Source organism: Furipterus horrens, unplaced genomic scaffold, assembly GCF_987537825.1.
Source record: "Furipterus horrens unplaced genomic scaffold, mFurHor1.1.pri manual_scaffold_4, whole genome shotgun sequence".
NCBI classification, from domain to species: domain Eukaryota; kingdom Metazoa; phylum Chordata; class Mammalia; order Chiroptera; family Furipteridae; genus Furipterus; species Furipterus horrens.
In genome coordinates this window covers 156,448,238-156,469,102 of record NW_028327174.1, presented here as the reverse complement: position 1 = coordinate 156,469,102, position 20,865 = coordinate 156,448,238, and the positions used below count along the sequence as shown (strand labels likewise).

The 20,865-nt window shown below is 43.1% G+C and overlaps 1 protein-coding gene across 1 annotated transcript in view; it reads right to left on the bottom strand.

Annotated features, from left to right (window-relative positions):
• The window catches only part of MAMDC2 (MAM domain containing 2), a 136,398-nt gene extending 115,971 nt beyond the window's left edge, over nt 1-20,427 (bottom strand). The window contains exons 1-2 of the mRNA XM_090274167.1: nt 20,123-20,427; nt 19,608-19,721 (exon numbers count right to left, since the gene is read on the bottom strand). Coding sequence (XP_090130293.1) covers nt 19,608-19,721; nt 20,123-20,156 — 148 coding nt within the window. The 5' untranslated portion in view covers nt 20,157-20,427. The remainder of the gene's footprint in view (nt 1-19,607; nt 19,722-20,122) is intronic.
• Between the last annotated feature and the right edge of the window lie 438 nt (nt 20,428-20,865).

Below are 20,865 nucleotides of genomic sequence, written 5' to 3'. Positions count from 1 at the left end.
TAATCTCCAAATTTATTTCTTACCCTCAATCATCTACTCTGAACTCCAGACACCCATATCATGCCATCTACTGAACATTTGGGTTTAAAGCTCTATCAAGGACCTCAAATGTAACACCGCAAATCAGAACTCTGGATTTCCCTGTCCCTATAATGGCCCCCCGCCCCTGTTCTTCTCTCCCATACTTCTCCATCTCTTTAAATTGCACCACTATCCAGCCGGTCACTCAAGCCAATTACCTAGAAACCATTCTTGATTCTCCTTACTTCCCATACCCATTGCATTAATAAATCCTGTTGGCTTACCTCCAAAATATAGCTCAAATCCATTCTTCAACTCTACAACCTCTACCAGAATCGAAAGCACAATTACCCTCATCTACATTACCGCAAAGGCTGGTTTCCTAACTTCCGTTCTCGCTCACTCTTCTATTCTAATGTGTTTCTTTCTTGCAGTTACTGTTTGTTAACTGACCAGGTTACAAAAATAACCATGGTAGTTAGTCCATTCTTCTAATAACCCTGTCGATCTGGTCTTCCCTGTTACCAGCATCTCCACCTTCTACAAAATGGGTGGTCTTTTTCTTCATTCCACCTCGTGGAGAAGATAATTTGAAGGGCCACAAGAAGTTGTTTGTTTCTCTGAAATGTTTTCCAACAGTATAGATCTCATGAATCAGATCCTCCATGCAGATGATCCCATATTTACCAAGAGATCGAGCAATCAATGTGTTATCTGCCACGGCAATTCGTTTTTTGTTGATTTTGCCATAACCATGCTTGTAGACTTCAGGTTTGGGTACCCCCATGCAATGTATGGTTCCACAATCCTCAGCATGTTAATCGAAGCCTTGTTGAGCTTAACAAAGGGGCCATTGAAGATCTGGCAAAGGCAAAGAAGCTGCAGCACCTTTCAAACCTTTGGGCTCACACCACTGATACCTCTGATTCTGATGACAAATGCCAGTTTGGGTTCTGCAGGTACACAGAAGTTGCCAGCTTTCCTTGCCATCCTAGCCATTCAAATCTCAGTTCTGTACATCTGCCTGTACTCCTTGCTACAGTGCTTAGCTTTTTCATAGATGAGCTTCCTCCTTGCCTTTCGAAGCGTCTTTTGTGCAAATTTCTTTCTCAGGTGCCTGATGTTCAGCTCTGCGAAATTCCTTCGCTTTTTCTTAAGGGTTTCTGGCACAGCAAGAACCTTCTTCTTCTTCTTCTCCTCTGCAGCCTCCATGGTTCTAACCGGAAGAACCTAATGTTTTTTAAATTAATTAATTAATTAATTAATTAATTAATTTTTTATAACAATTCCCCCCTCTCAGACTTAAGATCCTTTATAATCTTATAAAGGACAATGGGCGAAGGTCTCGTGCTCCAGAAATCCCTAATAAGAGTGGGGAATGTGGAGGGGAGGGTGGCCTTCCCACATGGGGAAGGATCGTGCAGACTCCAGGTCAGTTGGCTGTCCCCACACAATGGCGTGGTTAGTTTAACAGGCTGGCATCCTTGGTGTATTCTTTTTTTTTTTTTAATGAGGTATTTATTAGTATGCCTTTTTGGAGTAAATTTTCATACCCCTGATCTGAAAAGAAATTCCACATAGAAATCATTTTCAAATTTATTCTCCACAAAGCAGCAGTGTGATCCTTTTGAAATAGAATTCATACTTAAATCCCTTCAATGGCTGCTTATTTTAACTAGATTAAAATCCAAATTTCTCAGCATGGCCTGAACATCTCCTTAAGAGCTGGCCCTGCCTTCTTCTAAACCTCTCTCCTTAGCTCACTGTGCTCTGGTCACACTGGTCTTCTGGCTGTTCCTCCATCACATGCAGTTCATCCCTACCTCAGGGCCTTTGCACTGATGACCATCTGCCTGATATACTCTCCACGCTCCTCTACTGGTGAATGGCTGATGTTCCTCTCTACTGTATTCTCAGTTCAATGTCAACTTTCCAGAGAAGCTCGCCAACCATTAACTGCAGCAGGAAGTTCCATCTCTCTCTTTCATCACCCTCTTTTCATTCTATTCACAATGCACTTGAATTGACTTTATTTCGTTGTTTATGTGCCCATTGCCAAAATTCCCCACCAAACTGTAAGCTCCTCAGGGGCAGGATATGCTTGTCTTCTGGGTTCCCAGGCAAAAGCACTAGCCCTTCTACTCCCAGACATCAGAGTGACCTTTACCAAACAAAAGTCAGATCAGGTCATTACCTGCTCAAAACCACCAGAGGCTTCCTATCTCTCTGAGAAAAAAAGTCTGAAGTGCTGCCCACAGCCAGCACTAGGCTGACATGATGTGGCCCCCAGGCCTCTGTGTGAGACCTCTTCTCCTCTCACATGTCCCCTCTCGCACTCAGCTACAGCCACACCCAATGACTTCCCTGTCATTACCCAGACACACACGACTTGCTATACTCATTCTCTCTCATCCTGGCCTCTGATCAAGCGTTTCCTCTCCAAAGATTCTTTTCCCACCCACCTGAGCCAAAACAGCACCCCCGCTCTGTCCCATTTCTCTTCATAAAATTTATACCACCCGTCATGCCATACTATTGCTTGTTGCATCATTTGTCTTAAGCTCCCCCCACACATGCTCCATGTGAGATGGATTATTATTTTGGTCACTGTTGAATGCCCAGCACCTGGTATATATAGGCCCTCAGTAGATATTTGTTGAATGAACAGATAATCAGGTCTTGTGGAAATCTGCTAAGTCTTTCTAGATTGAGCTTGTCTGGGTAGATTATACCTAAGTAATATAAAGATTTATTCTGATGGAAACTGCTCATTCATTTCAATAGTCCAGGCCCACAGCAACCACACCTGTGAACTGGTGAAGAAGGCCACAGCTCTAAGAAAGAAGACTCCTCAGCCCAGTCTCTTGTTGCTGCAGCATCAAGGGTGCCTCTTTTCCCTTAAATTTCAGTTTGTAGTTAGTCTGACCATTTGTAGACTTGAAGCTTGTTTTCAACATTCTAATTCTGTTGACTTTGGGGAGACATGTCTTCGGAGAGAAACCAAGGTTGCCATGAGAGTGGTGATGTGCTCTGAGCCTGTTTGCTGAGAGGAGGAGCTGTGCAATGTAACCGTAGACCCCTGACTCTTGTCTACAATCACTGTGAACAACAGTGCAATGGCATTCCACTTACAGATTGCTCATTTAGCTGTCTTCAATGTTCCAAATGCAAATGATGAAAACAGCACGGAAAAAACAGGCTTAACTTAAATGAAGCTGAACTCAAATTAGACCTGCTGATTTTTTTTGTTGTTGTTGTTTGGCATAAAGCTTTTTATTGGCTATAAAACATAGTGCTGACTTCAGATACGTAGTTAATATGCTCAAAACTTAACTATTCTTTTTTCATATATATATGTGTGTGTGTGTATGTGTATATATATATATATATATATTATATATAGTATATATATATGTGTCAGAGAAGGAAAACTCTGACTCCAAAAAACCTCCGCTGCCTTGCGGCATACCTCTTCAGGGGAAAGGCTAAGGGAGTAAACCCCGACAGAAAATCCGGAGCCGGAGTCCCTAAGGTGGTTTGACGTTGTAGTCAACACCGGCAACTCCTGCGGCGCACCTGAAGCCAAGCTGTATTGACTCCGTCTTTCCCTTGGACCCTTCAGCTGCGAAGAGAGGGGGGGTCTGCTGCATGGGCAACAGCAGACCCTCCATATCACCCTGCCCAGGCTCTGTAGCTTCAGTTTCACTGGAGAGGACACTCCAGCGTCATCGCAAGATGTCGATTCAACACGGGAGGAGACAGATACCGTGTCACTCCCGAGTCGGACTGCACAGCCATTCTCGGCGGTGCAGATAGACTCTTAAGAAGCTACACCATCGTCTCTCGAGACGGACGGCTGCCGACGACGACGACGACGATATATATGTGTGTGTGTGTGTATTTCTGTATCTCACAATTCTCTCCTTCCAAACAACTATTCTGATTTCTTAAAATAACAAGAATAAAGACAGGAGAAAATAACAAAATGAAAGAGCAATTCCAGGAACTTTAGAATCTTACACAACCAAACAAATGGACGTTTTATTTTTAATTTTTATTCTTTTTAATTTTTATTGATTTTATTGGGGTGACATTGGTTAATAAAATTATACAGGTTTCAGGTGTACAGTTCTATAACACATCATCTGTATATTGTACTGTGTCTCCACCACCCCAGGTCAAGTCTCCTTCCACCACCATTTATCCCCCTTTACCCTCTTCTACCTCCTCTGGTAATCACCACACTGTTGTCTGTGCCTACGAGGGTTTTTTTCTTTGCTTAATCCCCTCACCTTTTCCACCCAGCTGCCCTACCCTGCTCCCCTCTGCCAGCTGTCAATCTGTTCTCTGTATGTATGGGCCTATTTCTATTTTGGTTTTTAGTTTATTTTGCCCATTAGATTTCACATATAAGTCAAATCATATGGTATTTGTCTTTTTCTGACTGGTTCATTTCACTTAGCAGAATACTCTTTAGGTCCATCTATGCTGTTGCAAAAGATAAGGTTTCCTTTTTTACAGTCGAGTAGTTTTCCATTGTGTAAATGTACCACAGCGTTTTTATCCACTCATCTATCGATGGGCACTTGGGTTGCTTTGAAATCTTGGCTATTGTAAATAATGCTGCAATAAACATATGGCTGCATATACTTTTTTGAATTAGTGTTTTGGGTTTCTTTGAATATATTCCCAGAAGTGGAATTGCTGGGTCATGAGGCAGTTTTATTTTTAATTTTTTGAGGTAACTCTATACTGCTTTCCACTAATTCAGAATTCTACGTCTGCTAATAAAATGTCCCGTTAGGTAGACTGCTGCTAAGGCTGGTAGGGAAGCTGAACTCTGGTGGCTTGTTCAGCCTTGAGTGGGCATGACTAGTACAGCTGAATCAACATCATCACAGAGAGGCTGACAGCAAAAAAAGGCCAAGAGCCTTAGTCCATCTGATTCATCAGTGAGGTCGGAATGGTTACATTTCACTGGATCATTAATGGCTTATTTAGCTCACATTGAACCAAACAACAATTCTCCAACCCATTCATTCAACACATTTTAAGTGCCCCTATAGGGCTGGGAATAGGCCAGAGAGAACAAGTGCAGGGTTAGAGCCAGCCTTTATTTAAAATTTGGATATTTTTGACATTACGGGTTTTTTGCATTAATTTTGCATTTTAAATAGTGCAAATATTATGTATCTTGATTATTGAGTTGTTCTGTTTTTTTTTTTTGGTGCCCCTTTAAATTTTCCACCCAGTGAGTGCCTCACTTAGGTCACCCTAGTCCCAGGTCTGGTTTATTATGTGCAAGGCATTTCACTAAGGCATATTAGGGATTAAGTAAAGGAAGAGATGTGAACGCTAACTTCTAGAATTATAATAGCATAAAAGAAGGGAAAAGATATGTTCTTAAATAAGGCCAATAAAGTGAAACTGTGGCAAGTTTTTAAGAGAGGTTCAAAAATGATGACAGTAGCCCTAGCTGCTGTGGCTCAGTGGATTGAGCATCAGCCTATGAGCCAAGTATCGCTGGTTCAATTCCCAGTCAGGACACATGACTAGGTTGCATGTCAGGTCCCCAGTTGGGGGCACAAGTGAGAAGCACCCACACAGTGATGTTTCTCTCCCTCTCTTTCTCTTTTCCCCTCTCTCTAAAAATAAATAAATAAACAAAAAAATAAATAAAAATTATTTTCAAAATGATGACAGTGCTTTGGGAGCAATGTGGCAGATTAGATACATGAGAAGCCTTCACGCCCCAGCTCAGTCACTTCTATCTGTGGGACACCAGGACAACCACTTAACCATGAGTGACTTCCATTCCTCATTTGTGAACCCGAGGGAATGTCACCCACTTTAGGGGGTTGTTGTGAAATGAAACAGGGCAAAGTATATCAAGCATGCAGGAGGCCACACTCAGTGATAGTGATTAGTAGTAGTGGACAGATACAAAATCACTGATCAGCTGTCGAGGGCTAATCTTTCCCTGCTGACTGCTTATGATTTTATGTTTATTCAGTCAAAAGTCAAGACTGAAAAGCATACCTTTCTTTAGCTAAGATAGAAAGTAAGTTTTATCAAAGGGACAGTTATTACTCAAAGTGACAGTTTGTAGGGTCTAGAGATTGGTAATCTCCGGTCTCTCCAACCTATAGATGTAGCCTTTGCACCCTCTCTGAGCCTGGGAAACAGCAGCTTTGCTGCACAGATGACCATGACATGCAGAGGTTCTAGACTGCCACAGTCCTCAGTGTTAGTGAGTGAGGCAACAAATTCAAATGAGACAGACCTTTCTGGTTATCATGTGCATGGGAGTGCCCTGAGATAAAGTGACAATTACCATGTTCATTTATGTACTTTTCCTTTTTGCATCCAACACACCTGTTGAAAGAGATACCACGCTTCTTCCAGACCAGACTCCTTATTTTCCCGCCTCTGGCCTCGGCTCCTGCTGCTCCTGACATTCCACACACCTACAAGTCACACCCTCTTGGTCAAGGGCCACCAAGAGGCCTCCTCTTACCTACTTACACCCATTCTTGCCAGCTCTCATGAGCCTCTGAACTTCCAGGACTTTTGACATTTTCCCTGATAAGGTACTAGTCTCAATGAGAATTCAGATAGTTACTGCTGACATCTCCTATTATTCTTACTAGATTGCCAGCTCCTGGAGGATGCTGTTACCTTCCTTGCCTAGCACAGGTAGGAATTATTAAATAAATAAAGTTAAGCTAAAGGTATTCACTCTGAATAACAGGCCACAGACCCTTATTAATTCATGGCATCTTAAAACACATGTTCACATCCCATGGAAGAGACTTTGGAAAAGTTAAAACAAACTCTCTAAGCTACATTGTCTTCACACATAAAAAGTACCTTCCTCAATGGGTCATTGTAGGAATTAAAAAAGAGAAGCATGTTCATATCCCATGAGTCCAAAGACATCACCTATACAGAATGAAAAGACAGAGAGAAAGACTGAGCTCACCAACTGCCTTTCTTCCAAGGTGAAGGGCTTGCATTGTCCTCCGGCTTGTGTGGTGTCTCTTGCCTATATCCTTCCTAATTTGCATTCCTAATGTCTTTTGCCTAACCTAAACAGGCAGATATTAGTTTTTTCCTTCCTTTTCTTCTTTTGTATGAGGATACTTTATTCATTTTCAAAACAAGACCATCAAGAGTAACAAAGAATTTGTCCAGAGAATGCAGGGTAGTTGTGGGGATGCTTTGAATGTGAGACTCTCATAGAAGTTTTCAAAATCATCCCATTTAGAACTTGGAACCAGGCAGGAATTCTGTTGTCCCAGGGCCTTGCACCATTTCTAAAGGAAAATACTGATTTAAATGTCATCAAATTAGAATTTTTTTGGTGGTGGGGCTCCTGTGTATGAAAGACCCTAGAAGAAATAACATCCTTATACGGTTCTCTTAGTCATTCACTTCAGAATTTAAGTAGAAAAGTTTCTTGCTTCAAAGTGCAGTGGGGGAAAAAAAAGAATATTACAATTACATTTGCTTCACAGAACACAGATTGAAGCCAGAAAACCTGTCACAGAACACAGTCCTACCATATAGGGTCCCTGTGACCTACTTCTGCATGCCTTGCTTTCCTTAACCCCAAAATGAGGATGGAAATAGGACTCACTCAACTCGCTAAACTGCTGGATTAAATTAGTTAATAACATCAAACACACAGAACAGTATGCAGATGAGAGAAATCACTCCATAAGAGTTAGCTATTATTATAACTGCTGTTATTATTTCTTTTACAAAGATCCCTTGAGACCCCATGTTAAGGGAGAATAGGAAAAAGGAGGTAACATTGCAGAGTGGTTATTTTCTTAGTCTTTGGAGCCAAACATAGGTTAAAATCCAGGCTCCATCAATTACTTGCTCCATGACTTTGAGAATGTTAAAAAATCTCTAAATCCCAGTTTCTTCACCTATAATGAGTATCTTCCTCATTGGGTCACTGTAAGAATTCAGTGAGATTATACATGCAAGGCATCTAACAGAGTGGTTGGCATGTAATAATTGCTCAATAAATGTTACATAAAATTTTTGTTATTCATTTTTCTACTAGGTTTTCTGGCTCAGGGACAACATAATCACCCAATGCTCAGTGCATGACTGTAAATACCACTTTGGTCTTTTGAGTTTGTTTAGCAACTCTGAAAGGAGATCTAAGGATGAATATGAAAATGATCGTTGATGCGTCCATTCTCGAAATATTTAAATAAAATATGCCAGGCATCATCCTCAACTCCTAGTGGAGGTACTTTGATGGCATGTCATTCTGTAACACACCTGGTTGCTGGTGACTGAGATTACAAGGAGACTGAAACTGAACCTCTGCAACTCCTTCTTCAAAATTTTCCCTTGATCAAATGTTTCCAAGGAAAAGTTCTTAAATCACTTGAGTCTCAAATGCAGTGTCTTTTGTGCATGACTGTGATTCACTGCACGTTTGGATAGAATGATGGTGAATATTACCTATTTTTCCAATACTCATTACATTTTCTAAGAATTCTTAGACTACTACGCTAATGTTATGCTCAGCAAGAGATCACTCATAAATGTCTCCAAACTTATTTTATGACAGGAATATAGTCAAAAAATTATGAACCACTTCCTGATAACCAAAATTAGAAACAAATGGAGTTCGTTAAAAATATAAACTATTTTGCATCCTTTTCATCATCCAGCAATTTTTGTTGTGGGTAGCTGAGTTGTGGAGGCAAGAGGCTTGAGGGATATTCTGAAGGTCAGAGAAACTTTCTCAGCAATTCAGCTGTTTCAGTTGTTACATAAAAAGGCCATCCTTATCCTCTCTCAAAAGTTGCTAAATAGCATATTTGACAGACTTGAAGGCCACTTGGATGACACTTGAACATGACATTGTTGGAAATCATTGTTATTTAAAGGGGGGGTTGATCTAAAAACTTGAGATTCATGTTCCACATTTAACAGAATTCTCTTTTGAATTCAACACTCTTTAAATCATATGTATATGGCAAGTAAATAAGTCCCTGTCCAGAAGCCCGAGATTAAAAATGAATCATGCCTCATGACAATACTCTGAATCTTTAGATGTGTCATATCTGATATCAGTTATTTTTATTATACAATATTTAGTAGAGAACAATATGTTGGTACTTTATGGAATATTTATGTTGACAACAAAGATGAAAATATGTAGGGCTAGTACTATATAACCTAGGATATATCTTTTTTTCAGTTATTACTAAGTATCACATGTGAGTTCAAAAGGGTCTGTTTTTCTGTGTTGACTCTTTAAAAAATGACAACAGAAAAATGCCACTGTTTAACTCACGTTTTCCCCACCAGAATTTGTGGAAAAGGAAAAAAGTTTTCAGATACAACAATGTGATTTCAGAGGCTAAATTTGTAATGGAAAACCAGAGTTTCCATAAAGCTTATATTTTTAAATTGGCTAATACAAGGTCAATACAGACTTAAAAAAGAAAATTCTCCAACAGTCTATTATCCATTTTTAATAAAGTTACAAAATAGAAGAGATCTGTAGAAGCTTAAAAAATAAAACCTCATGTTATAATTTCAGACAAAATGGTCTTAGTCATTACATACTGGTAAGCAAAGAAGTCAGCTTCACACTGAAGTTAAAGCATATTAAAGTCATCTTCATTATAAGCATGGCCCCAAATAACACTTCTGTTCTCCTTGGCAGTGAGGCAAAAGTTTTTCAAATATGGAATGGAAATTTCTCCTAGCATTGAGCTAAGTTATATATCTCTTTGCTGTATAGCAATATTACCATCCTGTTAAGCGTAACAGAATAAGTAAGTATCAAAATGCTTGTCTAGTAGGGCAACCAGCTTGCAAAAACACATTTATCTCAGTACTCTTTTAATTCTTTACCAGTAAGAATAGGTGAATTAGAAGTGTAGGAGTACTCCTTAAGACTGCCAAAGTATTTTAGGTCAAACCATGAATTTTCCCTGAAGTTCTCTGCCAAAATTATATTGACGACTGAGAAGAGAATCCTTTCAATGTCTCCAAGAGTAAACTAATCTGTTGTGGAAAAAGATAAGTAAAATTACATTCTCCTGTCTGTGCTTGATGGCTGCCTGATTCCAAGGGCTCAGCACTGCGTGACGGCACACTGACTGTAGCTGAAGCCCAGACCTCAGGGAAGGATGCTGGGATGTCAAATATTTGGCAGAAGTTCCCCATTAACTCTAGAGAAGCATATATCTTGCAGGTGTGTCTTCCTCAGTGTTGACCTCTGTACAAAGGGAGGGAGCTCAGATCTCTAGAGCCAGGTGGGCTTGGGTCGATATCCTGACTCTGTGTTTCCTTGAGGATGTCATCGTCATTTCTCCGTGGCTGGTCTTTCTTCATCTGCTGATAATAACCACCCCCAGAATCAGTGTGAAGGTCAGATATGATTATAATAAATATACGTTGCAGGTCCCATTAAATGCTGCCTACGATCATAGACCCTGGCTCCGTAGGAAGCTACTGTGCAACTATTTCATTAGGTTTCACTTCACACTTCTCATTGGGAACTACTCCTATAACAGAAATAGAATATATTATCCTAGTAAAGTTTCCAAAACATTCTCCTGTATCTTATAGAGTTTGTTTTGCTTTTTAATGAGTATGTTCCAGGACATATCATAATTATCACAGATTCAGCCCAATCTCTGCACACACACACACACATACACCCGCTGCATTTATAGTGTAAATAAATTTTTGCACATTTTGAGGTTGACGCTTAAGTAATATTGAGCCATTCTGGGCAGAGTCTTGGGTTATGTGGGCTGAAGAAATCTGTATGTTCATGAGAATTCTGAATTGTCGAAGTAAAAATTGGGTCTAAGACAGAGCGAGTGAGGAAGCCCCTCCTCTCTCCTGAATCTTCTTTCTTGCCGGTCCCTTCCCCTTACTTCATAAACAAGCTCAAGTCTCCCCTTTCTAAAAAGCAAAGCAAAACCAAATATAAACAAAAACCCTTCATCTCAAGTTTCTTTTTAGCTATGGTTGAACCCTTTGGGAGAACATCCAAACTCCTTTGCTGAGAATTCTCTTACCAGCTGTCTATATTTCCCTTCAATGTTCCACCAGAGCATTCTGTTGTGCCCTCATCATTCCCCTGAAACTGCACTCATTCATTCCAACAGAAAAGTCATACTGTGTGTGTCCATCTCTCTGCTGCTCTGGATCTGGTTGATCACATCCTGCTTTTGAGACTCCTAACTCCTTTGGGCTGGCGCACTGCACTTTCCCAGTTCTCCCCATGTAAGTCTGGTTCCTTCTGTTTCCTACCTTCCTCCATTCCTGTCCTATGCCTAATCCTTAAACATGAGTTTAAGGCTCTGCCCTCAGCCTCCTGCTGTTAACACTTTATACATTCTTCTTGGGTGCTCTAATCCTGCTCAAATTTTTAACCACAATCTTTATGCTGAAGATTCCTGCAGCCGTAGTCCCCCCAGGACTGCACTCGACCTTCAGAATTTTACATCAGTGTCCTGCTGGACACCTCCACCTGAATGATTCCCAGGCAACTCAGAACTGAACACACCTTCTACCCTAACAAGTGATAATAAATGTACGTGGCAGGTGCCATGAAATGCTCCCCATGGATCACAGACCATGGCTGCCAAGGAAGCTATTATATAACTACTTCATTAGGTTTCACTTCACTCTTCTCATCTGGGAACTACTCCTATAAAGAAATAAAATATGGAATTTGAAATTTTCTCAACTGTTGGTACCACCCAACAAACAGGTGCCCAATATAAAAATGTGGGAGTCACTCTCCACTCACTGACTCATTGATCCCACCCAATCAACCATCAAGTCCTGCCAATTTGTCCTCTTTGGGTGTTTTTTTTTTACTCCATTTCACTCTTCCTATTTCACCTGTCCTGTTTCAAGCCCTCATCACCTCTCAGCTGGACCACTCGATAGGCCCCTACCAAGCCTCCCTAGTGCCAATCTTATCCCCCTTAAATTGATCCTCCTCAAAGCTGCTGAACTGAATAGCAGGCCACATACTATCCAGGATAATGAACAGGCAGGTCCAGCAGTGCAGTGATGAATGTCCAGTGGCAAAGTCTCACAAATGGTTCCTCCAGAAGGATCTTGCCTATACTTTGCATCTCTTTATTATTGCCCATTATATAGCTCTTTAGACTTGCTGTTGATTCTCAAAGCTAACTGATACCCTTCCCATAAACTCTTATTCTGCTTAAACAGCCAACTTATGCTATTTGCAATGAAGATCTTTGACTAGTATACGGTTCCGTTTGCTCCTGTCATAGTTACAGATCTGTGTTTCCTCCTATTGGTCTTTTGTTGTCACCAAGGGCTGGAACCATGACCATGTACGTACTCCCTGTACTCCTTGTACTCCAACTACTAATATGGTGCTTGATGGATAATAAACACTCAAATGCTTGTTCATAGAATGAATATTAGGAGTTTTTTCTGTAAAACATATGATTCATTCAGGATACTATGAAGTTATGGTATAGTACTCCTTGTTTTGTTTTATCATTTATTCTTAGCCTCAGAATTCCCCAAAACACAAATAACTTTTTCACAAAGTAGAGAAAAAAAATACTCTGGCAGATTTTACTGAATCACAAACCTAATCCATTGGTTTCTCCATTAGTCACATCAGTGTGCAAGAGATTCTTTTAGCAGCAGGCAAATACCTCTACTGGTTTTCACCCATCAAAGTGGGTACTATCAATAACTCACCCTTTAGTTCTTGGAAACAACAGCATTCAAAAGTTAATTCAAAATCTGATAACCTTTTGCCAAAAATACTTTTCAGATCAAGCATGGTCACTCTCAAGGATGCTTTGTGATTGTTTGTGATGGCAGAGGATCAAGAGACTCAGGCAGCCCTGGTGACTAAATAACCCAAGAGCTGTTTGTCCACTGGTATGCCAGGGATGACACAGACCACATATTGGTGAGGCCAGCTGAAATACTGCTTCCCTGTTATATTTGGAAATTACAATACAAGCCTCCAAACTCTTTGAAGTCCTGTGGTAGGAAGGATTAAACACAACCTCTTTCACTGCAGGAAAAAATGTCAAGGCTTTTCAAGAGCTTTAGAGATTAATTAAATGCAAAGTGTTTGTTGATGCCATATACTGTTCGTCTGGCGTGGTGGGGAGGATGTGATCCCTGTTCTGAAAGATGCAATATTTGGATGAGGTGAAGGGGTGGGGACTCCAGTAAGGAGATGCTTATAAGATTTACAAGGTGAAAAGTGAGATGAAGATTTATAAGGTGAAAAGTGAAGACGGACGTGGGAAGGGAGAGAAGTAGGGAAGGGAGAGAGGTCCATCTACCTGGGAAACTCAGGGAATGCTTCAAGAAAGAGCTGGGCCTTAAAGCATGATAGGATTTAAATAGGCCAAGATGGGGCAGAAGAATACAGGTGTTGAGAACAATGCACCTAGAGCAACAAGGCCAAAAAGTCAAGGGTGTGTTAGGAATTAATCAGAGGGCAGAGCAGAAATATAATTTGGGGCAAATCATGAAGAGTCTTGAGTGCCAAGCTAGGCTTTTTGTACTTTATCTTGTGGGCTACTGCTACTCATCAAGGGATTAATGAAGAAGGCACTTCTTCTTAGTTACTTCTGGAGGGGGTGGGGAGTTGGCAGCCGTTCCAAGGTACTGTCCTCAACCTGGGTGCATAATGGAAAAACCTAGGAAGTGTGTTTATTTGTAGTGTTTGCTTTTTTGTGAACAATGACAAGTCTGACCCCGTTTCAGGCCAAATAAATAAAAATTTCTTGGTGGAGGGCCTGGACATGACTCTAAAGAAATTTATAGGTGTTTTTAATGTCTAGTCAAGGTTAAGAGCCACTGGCCAAATGCATAGGTATAAGAATTTATTTATAAAGTTTTAGTTTTGGTCAGGAATACTTTGCTGACACTAGGTATGACATTATGCTTTGCTTCATTAAGGATGGCCTAATGGATATAATGGAAATTTCTGATGTACTGTGAAAGTCCCTTACCCTTAAATAATTTCCTCATTTATTGCTAGGAATATATGTTTCTGTATTAAACACTACCTTTTTTCTAAAGTGGGATAATTGGCAGATACAAAAATCAGGGATGACCAGCCAAGATGCCCAGAACATGTTTAACTACCTGCTGGCCTTATTTATTGAGATATATATCACCTCTGTTAGAACAAATGGGTTTCACTCAAATTCTTAAAAACAAATCAAATACTGTTTAGTAAGAAGAGTAGGACTACTGGTGAGGTGACCTACCAAAGAGATTTTGCTATTTTTAGAACCAGGATATTTTATGAATACTAGGTCCTAAGATGCAAGTCACAAAACATGGTAACAGTAGGCTAAGAGATTGAATATGGCACTGAAGGCAGGAAATTCTATGACAAGAAATTACTTTTTCCTCCCAATACATTGTGACCACAGCTGAATTCTGTAATTATGAGAAAGGCAACATCCTAAAAATCCCCAGGCACATTGTTGAGCGTTAGGCCAGGAGCTGGGTGGCAGCTTCCCACTGAACAACTCTAATTTGAGTAGGGAGGACCCCAGACTGGGTGTTGGCCTTGGTAGAAGGGAATTTGGCCAGACAGAGCCTGCGTCCAGAGAAGGCAGTCAAGGCAGGGAGGAGTAAGCAGACAATGGCCAGTCCAGGCATGTTAAATCCCAAGTGGAGGGGTCAGGCATGAGAATTCAAGACCCTAGACTGACTGACAGGGGAGGCCAAGAGTTAGAGACCCTTGGAGCCTGATCGATGCTGGGGCACCAGCCCTGGGGATGGACCCATAGGAAAGAGCAGGCTTGGGCAGGAGAGTGATGGGGCAGGGCACAAAGCACTCCTGACCCAGTCCGAGAATTTATAGGGAAAAGTATAAGTTATTGGGAGAGTATAAGCCAGACGTGAACTTGGTCTCATTACTTGACTTCCATACCTCATTCAACCACACAAAAGTTACATGGCCTGAAAAAGGAAGTTCTTCCTTTGGTTAGAATAAAGAGCAAATGACAAAACTCTAATCAGAAGAGAATAAGACCCTCCTCAGCTCCCCAGAAGTGGTGTTGGAAAGCTGTTTGAATCAGAACTCATGATAGATAAAATACAAATCTAGTAATAGTGAGAGTAAGAATAATAACAGGTTACATGTATAAAGTACTCACAATGTGTTGCAATCTTCACAACCATCTTATGAGATAGGTACTTTTATTATCTTGATTTTACAGTGAGGAAACTGAGACACAGAGAGGATATATAACATGCCCAAAGCCACACAGTATAGAAGGGCAGTCTGGATTCTAATCCAAGCTGTCTAGCTTAGAGTTTGTATCACCACAAGGCTAAGTTGCTTCTCACAATACGAAATTTATCTTTGAAACTGCAGAATGAACCAGAAGCACAAATAAAAATAAGAACTTTTTAATCATCCAATACTTAATCTATTTATTCAGCAAATTCATTCATTCAGCAAACCTTAACTGAGCATCTACTACATGCCAGACTCTTTATGCTGAAGACCGCAGACAGATGGGACCCCATATACCTGAAAGAGTGAGTAAATGCTCTGCATACAGAGTGTAATGTTATGTGACTTTGGTAGGCCCACACCTTTGGAACCTGTGTTCTTTCACATGAATGAAGTATAATTACACCTCTGATGAAGAGTTTCCAAAATGTTAAGATTAACACAACAAGGCTCCAGGGTCTGGGACCCAGCAGAGACTGGGATGAGGCAGCAATGCTGGAGGGAAGAACTGGTGAAGAGCACAGGAAACGAGAGATTGCAACTGCCTGGGTCTGTGACTGTGACTGGCAGCCTATCTGGGTCCAGAGTGCTCCGCTGTAAAATAAAGATGTTGCACTGGATGACCTCTAAGGCCCACCTCTAGGATTGAAAAGCCCAGGCAGAGCAGAGCCAGAGCCAATGCCAGACTCAGGCACAGGGCATGACAGCCACACTCAACCTGAGAGCAGCAGTAGCCGGGTGGCTGGGGAATGCCACGTGATACCACTGCAGGAATAGCATAGCAATTTCTGGCATTGACCGTATCTCTGAGAGACATCCAAGGAACAGCCGGAACCTGTGCTGCCCTCCAGCCTCTACACAGCATGGGGATTCTGTTTCTGCTTAGAAGGCACCAGCAGACCAGCAAGTAGAGGAGATGCAGGTTCAAGCAGGCCCGGGGGTGGGAATGCCCTGTGAACTCCTGATTTTAGGATGAGATGCGGAGTGGACCCCCCCAGGGTCAGGAAAAGAGCTATAATTCACCGAAAGGGAGGATGGCTCCTTCTGTCCCAGGAATGATGCCCCCTGGAACCCTTACCAGACTTTTGGCTCTAGCTGAGCCTCAAGAAACAGCAGGCGGGATTTATCACTATTTATAATAACTGGCACATGACTGAGTGCAGAACTGAAACTCAGATGGCTAAGTGACCGGAAGTATCTTTAAGAGAGAAGGAAGGGGCTTGGGTGAAGAAAGCGGGTGTCAGAAGGAGATACACACATGTACTTAGAATGTGATTTCAGCACATTCTACCACGGCCCCACCCCCAGCCCTTGGTTGTGCCAAACCTCTAGATGGGTCCTGCCTCAGACACCAGCACTTGCCCGGGGGTACAAATATCATCCAAACTCTTCCTGTATTAGGCAGTTTCTCAAACCCTGACTCCCACTACTGTAGAAAAAAAACGCCTTCCCTATGAAAAGTGCTTTGAATTTAATTTTCTACCTTCTCTTAACCTGACATATTTCAGTATCTACCTTCCTCTACTGCGTGGCTGAGTGTTTCAAACTCCCAATTAAAGAACAGTACAAGTACCTGGATTTGGATTATACCCCTCCCCCTCCTAAATTCCTCTGAAGGAATTAGGTTAAAGGTGCTAAAGCAAAATATCCAAAATTTAGAGTGAAGCCAAAATCCACCTGATGACGAATTTGAACTGACTCTTTGGGTGCAAGACCAACTTCCTGTTCTTGAAATATCCTCAGCCTAAGGGCTTCTGCCCCAGCAGCTGGCTTTAGGTACATGCAACCAATAGTCTCAATTTCAGCAGAAGACCACTATTCAAAGGAGTTCTAATATGCTCTCAACTATGAATGAATAAAGAATATTTTTATAGGATAAAACAGATTCTGGATTTAATTCAAAACTAAAATGTAGAAGCGAGTTCAAATTTGAATCTGACACACTCTTACTTGCCTTGACAAGTTAGGGAAGATAAAAAAAATTCTACCAAAAAAAAAAAAGAGGAAAATAAAAAATCAAGACAACCATGGATAAAACTAGAAAGCAGAGGAGGCTAGATTGCAGGGGCCAGTCACCTGCACTAGTGTCACACACTGTCCCCAGGGTGCCCCTCATTGTGGTACACAGCCCAAGTCAAAACATCGCCCTCTCCAAATTCACCCATTCTGTGCCCAGTGGAGATCAAGCATATTTCAAAATGGCCATAAACTAGAAACACTGGAATTGTAATCAGAGATGCTTAGAGAACTAATACTTGAAATTAACTAAAGGGTTGGGCCTCAAATATAATTTGGGGCAGCTGGGGTGATGTTTTAAGACAATTACCCAGGTTTTAATCTGTGATGAAAGTCTAATTACTCCCTTCACTGGGCTTTAGCATTGTTCTCTCCACTGTAAATTATTCTACTAACCAAGGACATAAAGAAAGTGCCATCTGTGTTCCAAATACTGTGGGCAAATGTTTCTGAAACCTACAACTCGCTGTAGTGCCTACAATGCACAGAAGTAGATGGAAGCGGTTTCAAAGGGTTTTTGCCGCAAGATGAAGGAAGTTTGAGGAGAAGCTTGTGAGCAGCTTGACAGATTTCAGCCTGGGACAATTTTATTCTCTTTAATTTACCAGTTTCATAACGGGTTTATAACAGAAATTCTTAGTGATGGCTTCTGTTATGGCCAAGTTCCAATCTTTGAAAAACTCGATCTGTAATGACTGAAGCCTCACCTGCCTGCTCTGCCTGGACTGCTGGGAGGAGAATGAATTAACTTCCCCCAGCCAGACCAGTAGCCCCAGTCCTGAGCCAGAAAGCAGTGGCTGTTAGAGAGAAAGGAAAGCGGAAAGCAACAGTGCCTTCATTATACTATTAAACCATAATCACCATTCCCTATAAGCATCTTCCTGTTTTCCCTGAAGGGGCCCTTTTTAACAGCCGCTGGTGCAGAGGTGCCAACCCAGCGGAGCACACTTCCTGTGGGTCTGGGAGGCAGCCGAGTTCAGCAGGCTGTGGTGTGCCCACTAACCCGGACAGCAGCAGGCTGTGCAGGCCCACCATCCTGACTGGCTGGCAGTGGAGGCTCAGGGACTGAGGCTCCTGGGTTAAGGGGTGATGTCCATTTCTTTGTCTCTGGGTCGGGACTAGGCTGAGGCAAGAGAGGTTCTAGGGTACAAGATTTAAGGTTTTCACCCTCAGGGTCATGCAAGTGGCTCTTTTACCCTAGTTCCAGATTACTACTGAGCACATCCCTCCTGTTTCACCCCTAACTAGACAGTTTGGGGCTGGCCACTCCCAGATACTGTGTGATATGGACAATCCATCAGAATATTCTAAGACTGAGATTTCCTCCTGTGAAAAATGGGCATAGCATCACCCCCTGTGAGGGTCAGAGAAGCTAAGGTATGAGAAGCCCCAAAAAGCAGCCTGGGGCGGAGTAAACTGTCTGTGACAGTTCTTATGTCCTAACCAGGGGTTTAGGCTCCACCCTTCTCCACGGAGCCAGACTGGATGATTGCAGGCCTGAGGACAATGGAAAAGGGGAAGGGGGTTAGCTATTCTCCTTTATGTTGCAGTATTTTTTTTTTTTTTCAAGGAGGCTCTTTCCCAGTCCAAATGGCTGGGGCTTCAATCTTTTAAAGGGGGTGACACAAAAGAGCAAGAAAGGAATGGAGAAGGGATACCCAATGCCTCTTGCTGGGCACTGGACAACTACTTGTTTTTACTAAACGAAGGGTAAGAAGATCCTTCCAAAGACCCCACATTTACACTTTGTCACTAGAACCCAAATGGTATGTAGTGGTAACACCACAGCCAACACCCGCCAGCTGACTGACCTCAGGCCCAAGGTTGTGGACTTGGTTTCCTCTTTGCCAAGTGCTGGATTATAAATACAACAGGAGCATGAGGATGAAGTCATGCCACAAAACACTGCGTTCCCAGCACAGAATTAGGGAACCACTCCTCAGGGTGGGAAGAGAATGGTGCATCCCACTTCCCCAGCTCACAAAGGTGTCTACTGAGGACCAGAGAGAACGACCTACCAGGGGCACACAGATCGTGGGTGACTGTCATTAGCTGTGCCCCCTCCTCCCTTCCCATTTGATGGAGTGCTGACCCACAGGCCAGGTAAACAAAGGAACGCCCTCGTCCCTCCCCCATCTCTTCCTTGGCCATCCGTGCAGCACAGCTGAGGTTTGCAAGAAGGCTCCGTGAGGCACACACTTCCTCCCAAGGGGATTTAACTCCAGGATAACATTACCCCCGTGAAAGAGCCAACCAGCAGGAGGCAGGTTCACCTGGGCCCCAGTGCACTGAGTTTCCTTACCTTCTTCATTTAAAATCCACGGTAGGAACGCAAACACAGAGTCGAAGCCACAGGTGTTCTCTTCAAAGGTGCAGGACCCAGCGGGCAGGTCCAAGGCACCGGCAAGCTGCAGGGCTGCGGGCACAAAGCGAGTTTCAGTTCGGGCTCGGGCGCGTTTGCATCAACTCGGGGCGCCCCTGGGAAACTACCTGGTGAAAGTGAGGGGCATGCAGGAGGGGGCAGGTGAGGGACCCACTACAATACTCGCCCCTCCCACCTCCATCCCCACCCTCAGGGCGCTTCCATTGCACTAGCCCGCCGCGCACCCCCATCACCACCCCAGGGTTGGCTTGAGAAGCGAGAATAACGGCCGCGGAGACGAATCGGGAGGCGCCCTCGGATGGTTCAGCCCAGGACTGCGAGCCAGGCCACGGAAGTAGCAGGAGAAAGAGAGAGTCACGAAAGCGCGCTCCCTCCCGCACCCCACCCCACCCCCCACGCCACACACACACACACACACCGGGTCTAGGCTTTACCTTGCACTGCCAGGAGGATGCCCCCTAACAGCATGGTCGCTCTTCAGGGCCGAGGACCGGAAAGGGGCGCAAGCTGCCAGCCCGCTGGGACCAGCAGCTCCCAATAGAAGGGAGCGTGGGAGGCGGGGGCGCCTGGGACCGGGGGGAGGAAGAACTCGAGAGGCAAAGCGTGCACTTGGAGCTGTTCAACTTTGCAAAGCGGCTCCTGGACCTGAGCGGAAATTTGAAGGTGCCTAAATGGAGAGCGCCTCTCGCTCTGCTGCAGCCGCTGGTCTGACCGCGTCCCTTAGGAGGCCGGCCGCTGCACAGCTGGTCCTGGGCGAGGATGGGGCTGGGCGGGGAGGAGACAACTGCACACTTTTTTTTTTTTTTTTCTTTTTGAAAGGCTAGCCTGGAGTGGCTGGGAAAATAGAGGTCGGGATGCAGTGCCTCCACTCAGGATTTTATAGCTTGGGACCAGACCCCGCGCAGGCAGTTGGAGGGGGCTGGCCCACTCTTGGTGGGAACCAGCTTATTTCGGGGGCAGCCTCTCCGCATCTGGCATTACAGTCCTGAAGGGCTGGCCCTAATTTTAACTTCTTCTCCCCAGAATGGAAGAGGGTGGAATTCTCCTAGGAAAATCTAGAGGAAATTTTGGAAACAGTAGGGTGGAATAAGCTTCCTATCTCATGAGCTTCAGAGTTTGTGGCCCAGTAATGCTAACCTTGAAATACGGCCCCCCTTTTTAGCAGTGGAATGTCTGG